Genomic DNA, 12685 nt, shown 5'->3' on the forward strand with positions numbered 1-12685 from the left:
CAAATATAAAATATCATAACCACTAGTAATTCCACATTCTCTCTAAATAAGACAGCCTCCCAAGAAGTTTCAGAATTTTGGCATTCTGTAAAGATACTTATTTCTCAATTCATGGACAAACGTACTTGCTCTAGTAATTTTACTCAAACCAAGAAAAACGAGAGGCCCTCTTTTAGCAGAAAGCCCAGTAGCTAAATTGTAAGGGAAAAAAGGATGCTTTAAAACCTTCTTCTTCTGTTCAACCTTGGATTAAGCAGCTGTCTATTTACCAGGGATTTAGGAAGGCTACAAATAGAATCCAGCCTATTATTATTCATTAAAAAGTGAGCTTTCTGTATGGGAATGCCCTCACTTGCTTCACTTGCTTCAAAATATGTGATGTGTAGCTACTGAGAAATGTGGAGAAATCAATACACTACAACTATTAAAAAATGTTCTTTTTAACACTAACCGGCCCAGCTGGCTTCTTAGCTTTCTCAACAGCCTTTGTAGCTTCCTTGAGTTGTTTTCTAAGGTGTTCCTTTGGCTAGTCATGCTCACAGCTCTAGGAGAAGAAGAAAAAAAGCAATTTTAAATCTTGTTAAGAAGTAGTTCATGTGCTATGAAGGTGACCTTCCCAGTTCCAGTTCTATTGGTTCATCTTCCTCCCCAAAGTTGGTAAAATCTTTCAGTTTAAAAATTGAGCACTCTTCAACAGTCAGGTCTCTTTGAAAAGTATTCACAGCCAAGTTCTGAGATGTCCTGACCTACTGAAAAGCTTAAAGCCACATTCTAAGTGACAAAGCATCACTCCATTGAAGGTTTAAATTCATGGATACACTAGAATGTAACAGAACTCTAAGCAGCCTCCATAGTGGACAAACTTAGACACAGCAGTGCAACAAGCATAGATGTCATCTGAAAATGCAGAAAACCCAAAATGCTCATCTTTTCAGAATGATTCACATTACAGACAAACACACCTTTGCAAACAGCTGTACTGTACCAGCTACTGCCCACTCACACATCCACTTAAGTGGAAATTGCTAACCCCTATCTAGACTGTGTAAGGTCAACCAGGTTAGAATAAACAAATAGCAGAACTTTGCAAACCTGGGTGAATATGTCTGAAAAGGACAGGGGTGCATTTATAGGAGGAGTTCTGAGGGGGTGGCTTCACACTGAGCTTAATTTGGTGTAAATGCAGGCTATAACAGAAGCTAACCTTTAAGAAAGGACTGTGGACAGCCAGTCTGTGCTAGCTCACTGGTAGAAAAGAGGGCTGTCCCTGGCTTGCTGTTAGATACTCATTAAGGAACACTTGCACACCCTCAGATTCTTCATCCACCTGTATTTTTTTTTTGTAGCTTGATGGTTCAAGTGATAAAACCTTGCACCCAGTTCTTGAATCTAATATTTGGCTTTTCTAACTCCTCCTCAAGGAAAGTAGCTGAGGTTTTGGCTTTGTGCTAGCACCAATCTTCAGTTGACAACCAAAAAGAGGACACCCCAGTCTGCATGACCAGAATACCTCTAACAAAGGCAATGCCACTGCAAACCTAGATGACTGATGCAGCAAATTGAAAGATGTAATTTAAAGTCTATTTCACAGGGTGTAACATAGTATCTTTCATATCTTATTTTCTAGTTAGACAGGTTCAAGTCTACAGATCATGGAATCTGGAATGTAACCACAAAAATACAAAAAACTAACAGACTTTGACAGTCACTTAGTAAAATCAATCTGCAGCAGTCAAGCAAAATAAGGTCCAAGAAATAGAATCTTCAGTTAAAAACCCCACCCTGGTGTCAGGTAATTTATTTAGTCATTCTGAATGACAAACAGTTAAAACAAAAACCTGATATGATGCAGAGTTGCATTTTCATTTGCAAAAAAGAGATGGGATGTGCCAGGTCAACCATCCTGTTTATCTGCTTCGCTGGTACTGGCTCTGAACTATACACTCATCATTTTCTGTCTTATAAAAAGCAGCAAAATGTAGAGAGGAAATCCCCACAGCAGGATAAAGAACTAAACAAGCAGTTCTGTGTGCACTGCCCACAATCCTGAACAGCATAAAGCTCATAAGTGCTCAGAAGTTTTGCTCTACAGAGGACAGGAGAGAGGAAGTACAACAGTGAAAAGTAGCTGTGGTATGCAGTGTGCAGGTCACACTGGTGTTCCCAGGACGTGCTGGGCTGCAAGTGCACACACCATTTAGTCACCCTGGTTGCTGAGAACTGAAAACTGGCACAATATTCATCCTGCTCCCTCTAGAAGAAAGTAACAAAACACATTTCTAGAACTCAGGCTTGCGTCACATAAAACCATGACATGCTAGGTTTTCAAAGTGAGGTATTCAAAATGAAAGCCCAGATCTTGCAGAGATGTGATAGGCTTGGGGCTGTATGTAATCCCACTACCTGAAAATTAGAGGACCTTGCATCTCTAGTTATTTAGACCATTCTGGAAATCTCATTTCAATTCTATAGACACTAAGCAACTTCAACCCAAGAGGCTACATTTAGCCATCTGTTGTGATCAAACGTAAGATCTCTACTATTTCATACTGACATGTGGGAGCCATCCATAAAGGACCACCAGTACAGTCATTTAAATGATAAAAGCATGTTTTCAGTTTTGCCCCCAGATGAAAATAACCCTCTTTCTTTTATCCAAAAAACTTAGGAAGAATGCCTTTTAACTGAGAACATATATAAGGAAGAAAAAAACCTTCCCAAATGAAATGTTAGCAATTAAAAAGTAATGTACAAGAGTACAACTTTTATAAGAGAATTAATAGAAATTGCTGAGTATCTGTCAAAATCCTCTATTGAATAAAATTTGATTTTTCTTAAGATGGTGCAGGCAAACACTGAAGTGAGACCTAATTGAAATTGCACCATCCTGGTGAGATGGAATTATCTCAGTTTATAGAAGGAGAGGTTAGATCCTAACAGTGTTTGCCTGAAACTCTCAGGTACAGAAAAGTTTAATGTGTGCAGAATGACCCATATTACCTTTTGGCTAAGTACTACTTTTCACAACCTTTAGTACTTTATCATCACTATATGGTAATGATGACTTTTCTCAGACACAAAGAACTATGTTTTTTTATCAATGGCTCATGCCAAATCCAAGTCCTTAAAAGAAATCAGCCCAAAGCAGGTGCACAGAGCTGTCAGACCTTGAAATTTGTTTTGAAACCAACCACCTGTTAGTGTAATTGTGTAGCTGTTTTTCCTGGCTTATGGGATTTTAGTTCAGCTGTTGTTCTCATGCTAACGCTTATTTCCTCTAGGAATCAGTCTGTCCATTTACACAAACCCACAAATATCTCTGTGACTATCTTCAGTCCGATTCAATGTATACATGCAGAATGTCTGGTGCAGCACCCTTAATCGATAACGCACTTTGTTTACAAAACAGCTCATGATTGCTGGAGGAAAATCTCTGAAAAATACTATTTAACATCCCCTGTGTCACATTTAGTCATCTAGATGACTCGTGTCTGTTTCTTGTTTGTTTCAGACAGCAACAAAGAACATTTACTCTTAATGGATGATCTCAAAGATCAGATTTATTGTTGGTGCCTGAGTCACATTCTACTGATAACAGAGCACTGTTCCTGCTGCTGAAATAAAGTCTGAGTCAGGATACCCATTAAACCCTTCTGTTGCTAAAGGTTTATAACTTCACCAGAAGTTGACTCTGGGTCAGAGGTTAGCAAAGATACCGTCAGTTCAGAAGAACATTTACTCCAAAGAATCTGAAAGAAAAAAATCGGCCCACATGTGAGATGAAAGTCTAAAAATTATCATCAGGAACACAATGGCTTAAGATGCTTTTTTCAAATGAGAAGTGGCATGTAAGAAACAACTGGGTGCATGCGCTTCAGGTGCCAGTCAGAAGTGCGGTCTCTTTCTTCTCCAGATTGCTGTTTTCAGTACCTTTTGGACAGAAGCCTCCCCAGAAAAAGAACGGGACACGGGTCAGACCGATAGCTGAGCTGCTCATGAAATGCCTCCTGCAACAGCCAGTCCCTATCACCCTGCAGCTCCACACTGCCCTCCAGGGAGAGCCATCAAAACAGTTACAATGTTTCCCTCAGTTTACCTCCGACAGGATGTAATTCCTTGGGAGTAAACACATCCAGCGCGTAAGAAAAATAGAGCTGACATAAACATGAATATATTCATAATATAGTTCATGACATAAACCCAGTAAAAGATAAATTATACAGACTAAATATTCCATGTGTTCCTATTCATGCACAGATAACTGCTATCCAAATGCCTTTTCCAACAGTCATGTAAAGGAAACAATAAAGAATTTATGGGTAATAGTTCATAAATATATGCAGTGCTGTATGTCCAATGGGCACAGATATTTCATTGTGTAGGACATGATTACTAGGTTTATGCATGATGTGAAATGTGAGTTGTTTGCAGCTATTTAAAATCGTCTTGGGACACAATAAACTGTTGACAAGATATATCCTATTTAAATGTATTGCCCATCCCTGACTGTAGAGCATGTTGTCTTGTGTTTATCAGAAGGAACACGGTTGAAATGAATTAAGAAATTCAAATGTTATCATTATTGTCTTAACTTAAAAAGACTACACCTTTGTATAGAGTTCTGTTAAAAGAAATCCTGCTGCTTATCATAAGCACGTACTTCCCCAAAGTTCCTGTTTTTTTAGAAGTTTTATTAATTGCAAATGTTGTTTACTAGAGGAAAACCGTGATTGAAGCTCTAAAACAAAGGGAATGCTTGTAACTTTAATCCTTTCAATAAGCCTTTGTTTCCCATTGACTAAAAACTTCCTAAAGGAAGTAGAGCTGCGAAAATCCAGGAAGGAATTAGAATTGCCAAATTCTGTTCCTAGTTGGGTTGAGATGCAAAAGCTTTGTTACTCATTGTACAAATGCTTGAGTAAAAAAAGAATGATCAATTACAAAAATACATTTTTGCCAAGGTTGAAAATTAATAATAGTTTTCCTTATCACAGAATAAAGACTATGAGCTTACATAACTTAAAAAATAATTTTAATGATATTTTTTTAGCTGCTACTGCTGCATTTTTTTCAGTAACATATTCTTTTTCTCTTTTTGTTATCTAAAGGGAACTTGGATACTGGCCTGACAATCATACATGTATCTAGCTATGGATACAAATATGGAAAGAAAAAATCAAATGTAACCTTTTACTTAAATTAAGCATGCTTTGCAGCATCCCAGATGAGGGAGATCTTCAAAATCCCTTTCCATGACAATGAGTAATTGCACACTGGAAATTGTACTATTGTGGCAATAAAGCTGAATTCCCTGAAGACCTTTCAGAGACACTACCAATTTGTTTTGTATTTTTTCCCACATGCTCCTTTTAACTCTGCACCACTTCATGCTCTCCAGGTTTTAACTAGCCAAACATGTGGAGATTAGGTTATTATATTCTCACATATTCTATAGGCCAGAGGTCCTTCTAATTTCTTATCCTGAACTAACTTAACTCCTTCCCACTAACATGGGGTATGTTTTAACTATTCGTTTCTTGATCAATAGTACATCAGAAGAGTAAAGAATATTTGAGCCACTGTTTTTGCACAATGCCACATAAGGATCCATTATGGAAGGTGCTGACTACTTTCAACTTCCCATGGTTTCTGTGGAAGTGTTGTTTAGCACATTGTGGCACCCAGCCCTTAAGGAGAATCAGCACTGCATCTCAACAGAAGTATGTCCAAGGGTTGCTGAAGCTTAAGCCAGACTGGGTGAGAAAAGCTACTCTGGAAGTCCCAGTAGCCATGCTGTGGTTAATGCCATATCCAGGCTCTGGTACCACGAGCTCAGAACATCCAGACCAGGGTCTGACTGGAGAATGACTTTCAGCCCAAGCAGAACCAAATGCCTCTGGATTCCTACCGAGACCTATTCACAACTCTGCTATGGAAACGCCCATGTAACATTTGTAAAACAAATACACAAGTGTCCAGATTTTGGAATAGCTTCAGTTTAGGATATTGCAGGTGCTAACACTTGCTTGGAGATTTTCCTGAATGTTAATAGAACATTCTAGAACACATTCTAGAAACACTAAGTGTTTTGATTAGATCAGATTAAAACAGGAGAAGGAGAAGAAGATGAGGAAGAGGAAGAGGAGGGGGGTGGAGAAGAAGAAGGGGAAGGGGAGGGGAAGGGGAGGGGGAGGTGAAAGGAAGGGAAGGGGAAGGGAAGGGGAAGGGGAAGGGGAAGGGGAAGGGGAAGGGGAAAGGGAAGGGGAAGGGGAAGGGGAAAGGGAAAGGGAAGGGGAAGGGGAAGGGGAAGGGGAAGGGGAAGGGGAAGGGGAAGGGGAAGGGAAAGGGAAAGGGGAAGGGGGAGAAGATGAAGGAGAAGGAGAAACAGAAGGAGAAGGAGGAGAAGGAAGAGGGGCAGAGAAAGGAGAGAAAACAGATTTCTGCATTCCGCTTTTGATCACAGGAATTGACAACCCCCTCCCTCCCTTTAAGACAGAAAAGCCAGTTTTAATTTAAACTACAAACTGTTGACCAGGCCTCAGCTTGGCTTTGCAATTCGCTGTATGCCTGAGGGATAAATTATTTAGCATTAGCACATGGTATGTCATGTCTCGTTACTTAAGTGGAACATGGCTTCCTTCCAGCTGTACCCCCGGGGCCCCCTGATTGGCTGTGGGTGATGTCATTTCCATTTGGTAATCCTCAGGGAAGGCCCAGGGGACAGCGCTGGCCGCCCACCAGGCCCCTCAGCCCCTCTGCCTCCCACCCAGGCCCAGCACAGCCTTTGCTCCTACTCATCACTGCAAGGTTCACTGCAGGTACTGCCCCCGTTGCACCCTTTTCAATAGCAGTGCAATGAAACAGAAGGTGCAGCAGATGAGCTACATCGTCTGCATGGAGCATCTTGCTTTCTTAACAGAAGATTTCTAATTAATTTAGTGAGACGGCTACAGCAAAATAGACTTTTGCCACATAACCCAGCTATATGGAGAATTCTGAGGCTGTATTTAATCAATAATAATCAAACATGAAATAATAGTTCCAGGAATTCTGCCAAAATACAATTTATGTTTTCGATTTTTAGTGTAGAATTTTGTTGAACAAACCTGTTTCTGCACCACAAGACAAAGGGATTCTGGACAAACAACTCGAGAGCATAAACTCTTGAAAATTTCTCCTGAAAGTTTGTCAATGGAATAATTAGTTACAGTGCCCTTTAAATGGCTGTATTTTGTTTTCAGTTAGCACCCTCTTTATATTAAAAGGGTTTTCCCTTCAGAACCACCTTTGGGTTACTTGCCACAGAGGAAATACTCATTATGCTATTCACTGTTGGAAGGCTACCAGCATAAAAACAATGGTGACAGGGTTGGTTTGCTTTGACTGAATTTCACAGAAAAGTCAGTGAAATGCCAAGCATTACAGAGCACTCCGTTGTACAGATGGTAGTGTCTGGTCTGCAGCGAGGCACAGGATTTGCATCTGTCTTAGTAAGGGTTCATTCTCCTCAGCCTTGTGTTGTAAGTGACAGGTAACAGAAGACACAAGTGACGTGTTGGGAAGAAAACCACACTTTTTGTTACTGTTCTACTAGCTTTTAAGTACACTACATGACACTTCACTATCAGAACTTTGTTTCTTGAGGTGAGGAGGTATGAAAAGTTACCGTGAGATGCCTTCTCCCTTACGGGATCTTAATTTCTTGCAAGTGTTTTGCAGAAGAATTTTGTGAAACCCAGGTGGTCTGATGGTGAAGTGTATCATTCTCTGAGACAGAGGCAGAAGGGGAACTTTGCAAGGGGATTCCCACAAGGAGATGCTGAACCAGTGCAATATGAAGTTCTGTTTAAAACAAACAACTGTAGGACAGGAAACGAACTCTAATCGATACCGCAAGAGGGATCAGTTAGTCAACTGTTAAAATTCAAAACTGCAGTTTAAATCAGGACAGCTAACTCCTTCTCATCCTGCACAAAATAAACTATTCAGAGCCATAGGATTCAACAGCTGCTTGGAGCTGAAAGTTGGCACCTGCAAGCCCTGGCCTCAGGACTGGACCTTGATTTAAGCACCCAGCTGCAGGGAAACACCTGGATTTGTACCAGTGTTCATTCTCCCCATACTACCAGACCTTTTTAGCTAACTAATAATAAACACTGAGATTAGCAGAGGGACAGGAGACTGCCCTGCTTTCAGGGCAAGCACTGGCAAGCCAAGTTTAATGGAGAGATAAAAACAAAGTGCACATTGGCTCGGCTACCAAGCAGAGCCGAGGAACATTACTTATCCACCTCGCAGATCCAACACATTACCTCAGGTCACAACGTGCCAGGGTGCCGAAGCACGGCAAGCGAGGACGCAAAGCTCCCGCTGCCCAGCCTCAGAGACCAGCAGGCAGCAGGGCAGCTTTCCCCTCAGCAGCGGGGCCGGGCGGGAGGAGCTGAGCTTCCCTCAGGACGGTGCCCCTGCCCATGAGAACCACCGACCGGACGGGCTCCCGGGCGGGCAGCGGGACGGCGTGGTGGGAGAGGCGGCTGTGAGGGGCTGAGGCGGCACTGAGAGAGAGGCAGCAGTGAGGCGGCTGTGGGGGAGCTGAAGTGGCTATGAGGGGCTCACGCGGCTGTGATGGGGCTGAGGTGGCTGTGAGGGGGCTGAGGTGGCTCTGAGGAAACCAAGGCAGCTCTGAGGGGCTGAGGCCGCTGTGAGGGGGCTGAGGCAGTTCTGAAGGGACTGAAGCGGCTGTGAGAGGCTGAGTTGGCTGAGGCGAGGCTGAAGCGGGACTGAAGGGGCTGAAGCGGCTGTGAGGGGGTTGAGACGGCTGTGAGAGAGCTGAGGCAGCTCTGAAGGGGCTGAGGCGGCCCTGAAGGGCTTGAGGCGATTGTGAGAGGCTGAGGCGGGGCTGAGGCGGCTCTAAAGGGGCTACGGCTGCTGCGAGAGGCTGAGACGAGGCTGAAGCGGCTCTGAAGGGGCTGTGAGGAGGCTGAGGAGGATCTGAGGGGAACTGAGGGGGCTGAGAGGGCTGAGAGGAGGCTGCGGTGGCTCTGAGGGGTCTCTGAGGGAGCTGAGGCGGGAACCCCGCGCGGAGGGTACCTCGCGCCCCGCCCCGCGCCGCAGCCGTTGGTCGCTGGCAGATCTCGCGATAGTGCGGGCCGGTGCGGTGGATCCCGCGAGAGTGGGGCGCGCGGAAGCGGTGCGTCGGGGGATGGTGCGGGAGCGCTCCGGGTGCAGCGCAATGCCGAGTGCCACCGGCCGCGGACAGGGCCAGGACCGCCGCCAGGAGAACGGAGACTCGGTGGCGGCCGCCGATGTGGGTCTTCGCAAGGAGGGGTTGGGCGCGGCGGCGAGGCTGCCCTGTCCCTAGCCGGGGGGGAAGGGGCAGGGTCCGGCCTAGCGCGGGGTTGAAGCCGCCCGAGGGGCCGGCGCTGAGGGGACAGGCGGCTGCGGCCCCGGTGGGGTGGGGAGGACGGGACCGAAGGCACAGTTTCGCCTTCGGTTCGTGCCTCATTGAAGAGCTCAGCCCCTCTCCGGTCACACGGCGTCTCCTCGGCCCCTCTGGAGATCGGGAGCCTTCTTCATCTCTGCTGGGGCGGGTGGAGGAGGCTCTGACTGAGCCGTGAGGAATAGCACAGCCCTGCCCTACCCTGCTGCCCTACAGGAACACATGGGGTACTGCTCCATAGCAGGCCACTAATGCAGGGGCAGCGCTGGCAGGTGCTTGTACTTGGAAATCGCGAAACAGCATTGAAAATAAGAATTGAATGATGAGGGTCAGTTCATCTTGTTATAAAATGAATCTTGCTTGCTGTTGAAAGGCCAAAAATGCATCAGCAGTAAGGTATTCTGAGTATAGGTGACTTCCATAGAATTACACACAGGCCACAATTCATTGAAAGCAGAGAAATGAAAACACCTCCCAAATAAAGTAACTGGAATGAACTTAAATCAATATATTGACTAGAATGAAATGTTTGGGTTTTTTTAATGAGTGGGCTTAGCTGGGAAACTAGAATTGTGATCTTTTTGATGGAAAAAAAAATCCCTATATATTGTCTAAGAGGTATTACTAGCCAGTCAGGCTTGCTTTGGCTGATGTAATGCTGTGCAATCTGCTGTAGTTTTTAGTGTGCCTCTGTATGGGAAGGAAATACTTAGCTGTGGATCTACTTCTATAGGATTCAAATATCTTTTCAGGAGTAGGCTTTATATAGAGTTCTGCGTAGCAGATGATCCCAGTGCATGCTTTCTGTTGGATTTTTTTCTTGCAGAGCAGGATGCTCTCACTTGTATATCTTGTTTTGTACTGCCTGTGAAATCTAATGATTTTGCTCATCTGTTTGTGTATGCTTCTTTGATACATGTTTTTCACCTCCGTTTTTAGGATTATGCTAAAGAAAGATATGGAGTGTCACCAATGATACAGTCCCAAGAGAAATCAGGTCAGTTAAAAACAAAAACAAAAAAATTAAAAAGAGGGAGGGGGGGAAAAGAAGAAAAAGAAGTTATATATTTAATATCTTCAGCACTGTTGGAGCAATCATCTTTTTAATTCAACTCCTGCTGCCATTCTTTCCCTTTATTTGAATACATTTGGCACTCGTGAGGCTGCACTGGGAGTGCTGTGTCCAGTTTTGGGCTTTTCAGTGCAAGGTTTACATTAACAATTTGAAGCCAGTTCAGTGGAGAGCAACTTAATTCCTCAAGGAACTGGAGCATGGGATCCCTGGAGAGCCTGAGGGCCTTGGGCTTGTTCAGCCTGGAGAAGATGAAGCTGTGGGGTAGACTTACTACTTTTTCAAGCTGCATAATGGGAGGGTGTAGAGAACATAAAGCCAGACTCCTTAAGGTGTGTGGTAACTGGACAGGAGGTTATGAACACAAGTTGGAACACAGGAAATTCTTATTTAGATAAAAGGAAAAAAAAATCATGAGTGTGGTTTGATATTTGATCCAGGTCCAGAGAGACTGGGAAATTTCAGTCTTTGCCCTTGCCTGGACCACACCCTACACAGCTTGACAGGTTTTGATACTGTCCAGCACTGCAAGGTTGTTTTCTTTGGAGTAAGTTCTGCCATAGCTTGCTGCAACAACTCTCTGAGTGGGGTATCTTGCCTGCTTATGCAACTTTCATTGCTTTTGCATGTGACAACCAAATCCATGAATGTATATTAATATTTATGGGTTTTTTCATTAGTCACACCACTGTGAATTCAGGAAATCCTCATTGTATACTAGTAGGAAATTGGAATTCAGGAAGAGTTGTCAGATGAAGCACAGTCTGCTAGTACAATATCCCAAGAAATAACTACTCTTCATATTGTTCAGTGCATCACAGAGTGGGTAATGGTAGAAGTCTGGCTTCTTGTAACTTCTTCATAGTGAAATGTAAGAGAAGGAACATTATCTGTGATTAGGTGATGGGTTTTTTTTTTTTGTCTCCTCTGAGTGGTTGCTTTGGTTTATTTCCTTAGGAAGGGAAATGCAGAATGTAGGGAAGAGGAAGAGGCACAAAAGCAATTACAGGTTGAAACCAACTGAAGAGGAACATTCTGTCAAGAATGTAACAGGACAGGAAAATCACTAGAGACTGTATCAACAGTCCTTATTAAAGAAAATACATACTAGCTGTTAAAAGTGAACTAAGGTTGAAATTAGAGTACAAGACAGCCCAGCTGCTGGCAGCTGTGGTCCCTTGATGCTGGGTCTTCTGCTGATCCATTTCAACATGATAATAATAACTTGTTCAGCCAGCTTAGCAATGTGAAAGAAGTTGTCCAGGGCTCTGGTGGCTGCTGGAAGGGTGCAGGACACAGCCATCCATAGTTACCTGTAACCACATAACAATCCATCAGTTGGTGTACAGTTGCAACCTAAAAGGTGTAATAAGAAAAAGATAACATCTCCAGCTGAGCATCTGACTGATCAACCTGCACTGCTGACTGTAGGCTGAAAGATTCCCCTGGTGGATCTCCTCTCCCTGTACTCTTTTGCAGTGGCATTTGGCTCACTTGGACAAACAAGCTGTGTTTGCTCTGCCAGTTTCAGGCCTCATAGCAAACAATTCTGCAGGAGACTCAAGCTGACAGATTGAGATGGTGGATCAAGTGGTATTCTCATGGGGAAAGTCTGCCCTGCCAACTGTATCTTGTTTAAAAGAAACACTCATAAATATATTGTGGAAAAAAAAATCTGTTGAGAAAGAAAATGGCAAAAGCTACAGGAAATACAAAAAAAGGTTGAATGCTGTGTTTAGATCTCTTGTATCCTTGACCATCATTTGAAAAACAATCTTAACCAAAGTATAGACAAGCTTGAGTAGGTTTTCCACGGGGCCTAAAATACAACTGCAAAACTGCTGCTGTTTTGTTTTTTAGATAATGGTTATCCAGAAGTCTGAAATTAGGTTTACAATAAAAGCCACAGTGCTTATAATAAAGCAGTTCAAGATCAGCCAAGTCCCTTACCTGAAATTTATGCCCTCTTATGTAAAGATTCAGTGGTTCCTGCCAGGGAGAGCTTTCATCAAAGGACTCACAGTAGGGGGAAGTCATCACTCAGAATCAGCAGTGTATATATATGATTTTCCCCAAAGTATTTTGCTTGCACTGGGTGTCTTGGAGTGCCTACTGTTTGGGGCAGGTTCCCATCTGTCTGTACTGTATTAATTTTGGTTTTTTCTGAAGTCTGT

At 43.4% G+C, this 12685-nt stretch overlaps 1 protein-coding gene across 1 annotated transcript in view; it reads left to right on the forward strand.

Annotated features, from left to right (window-relative positions):
* Positions 1-9152: 9152 nt before the first annotated feature.
* The window catches only part of DARS1 (aspartyl-tRNA synthetase 1), a 37690-nt gene continuing 34157 nt past the window's right edge, over positions 9153-12685 (forward strand). Inside the window, exons 1-2 of the mRNA XM_030454501.1 lie at positions 9153-9307; positions 10379-10436. Of these exons, the coding sequence (XP_030310361.1) occupies positions 9203-9307; positions 10379-10436 (163 nt within the window). The 5' untranslated portion in view covers positions 9153-9202. The remainder of the gene's footprint in view (positions 9308-10378; positions 10437-12685) is intronic.

This window comes from Calypte anna, chromosome 7, assembly GCF_003957555.1.
Source record: "Calypte anna isolate BGI_N300 chromosome 7, bCalAnn1_v1.p, whole genome shotgun sequence".
NCBI lineage: Eukaryota > Metazoa > Chordata > Aves > Apodiformes > Trochilidae > Calypte > Calypte anna.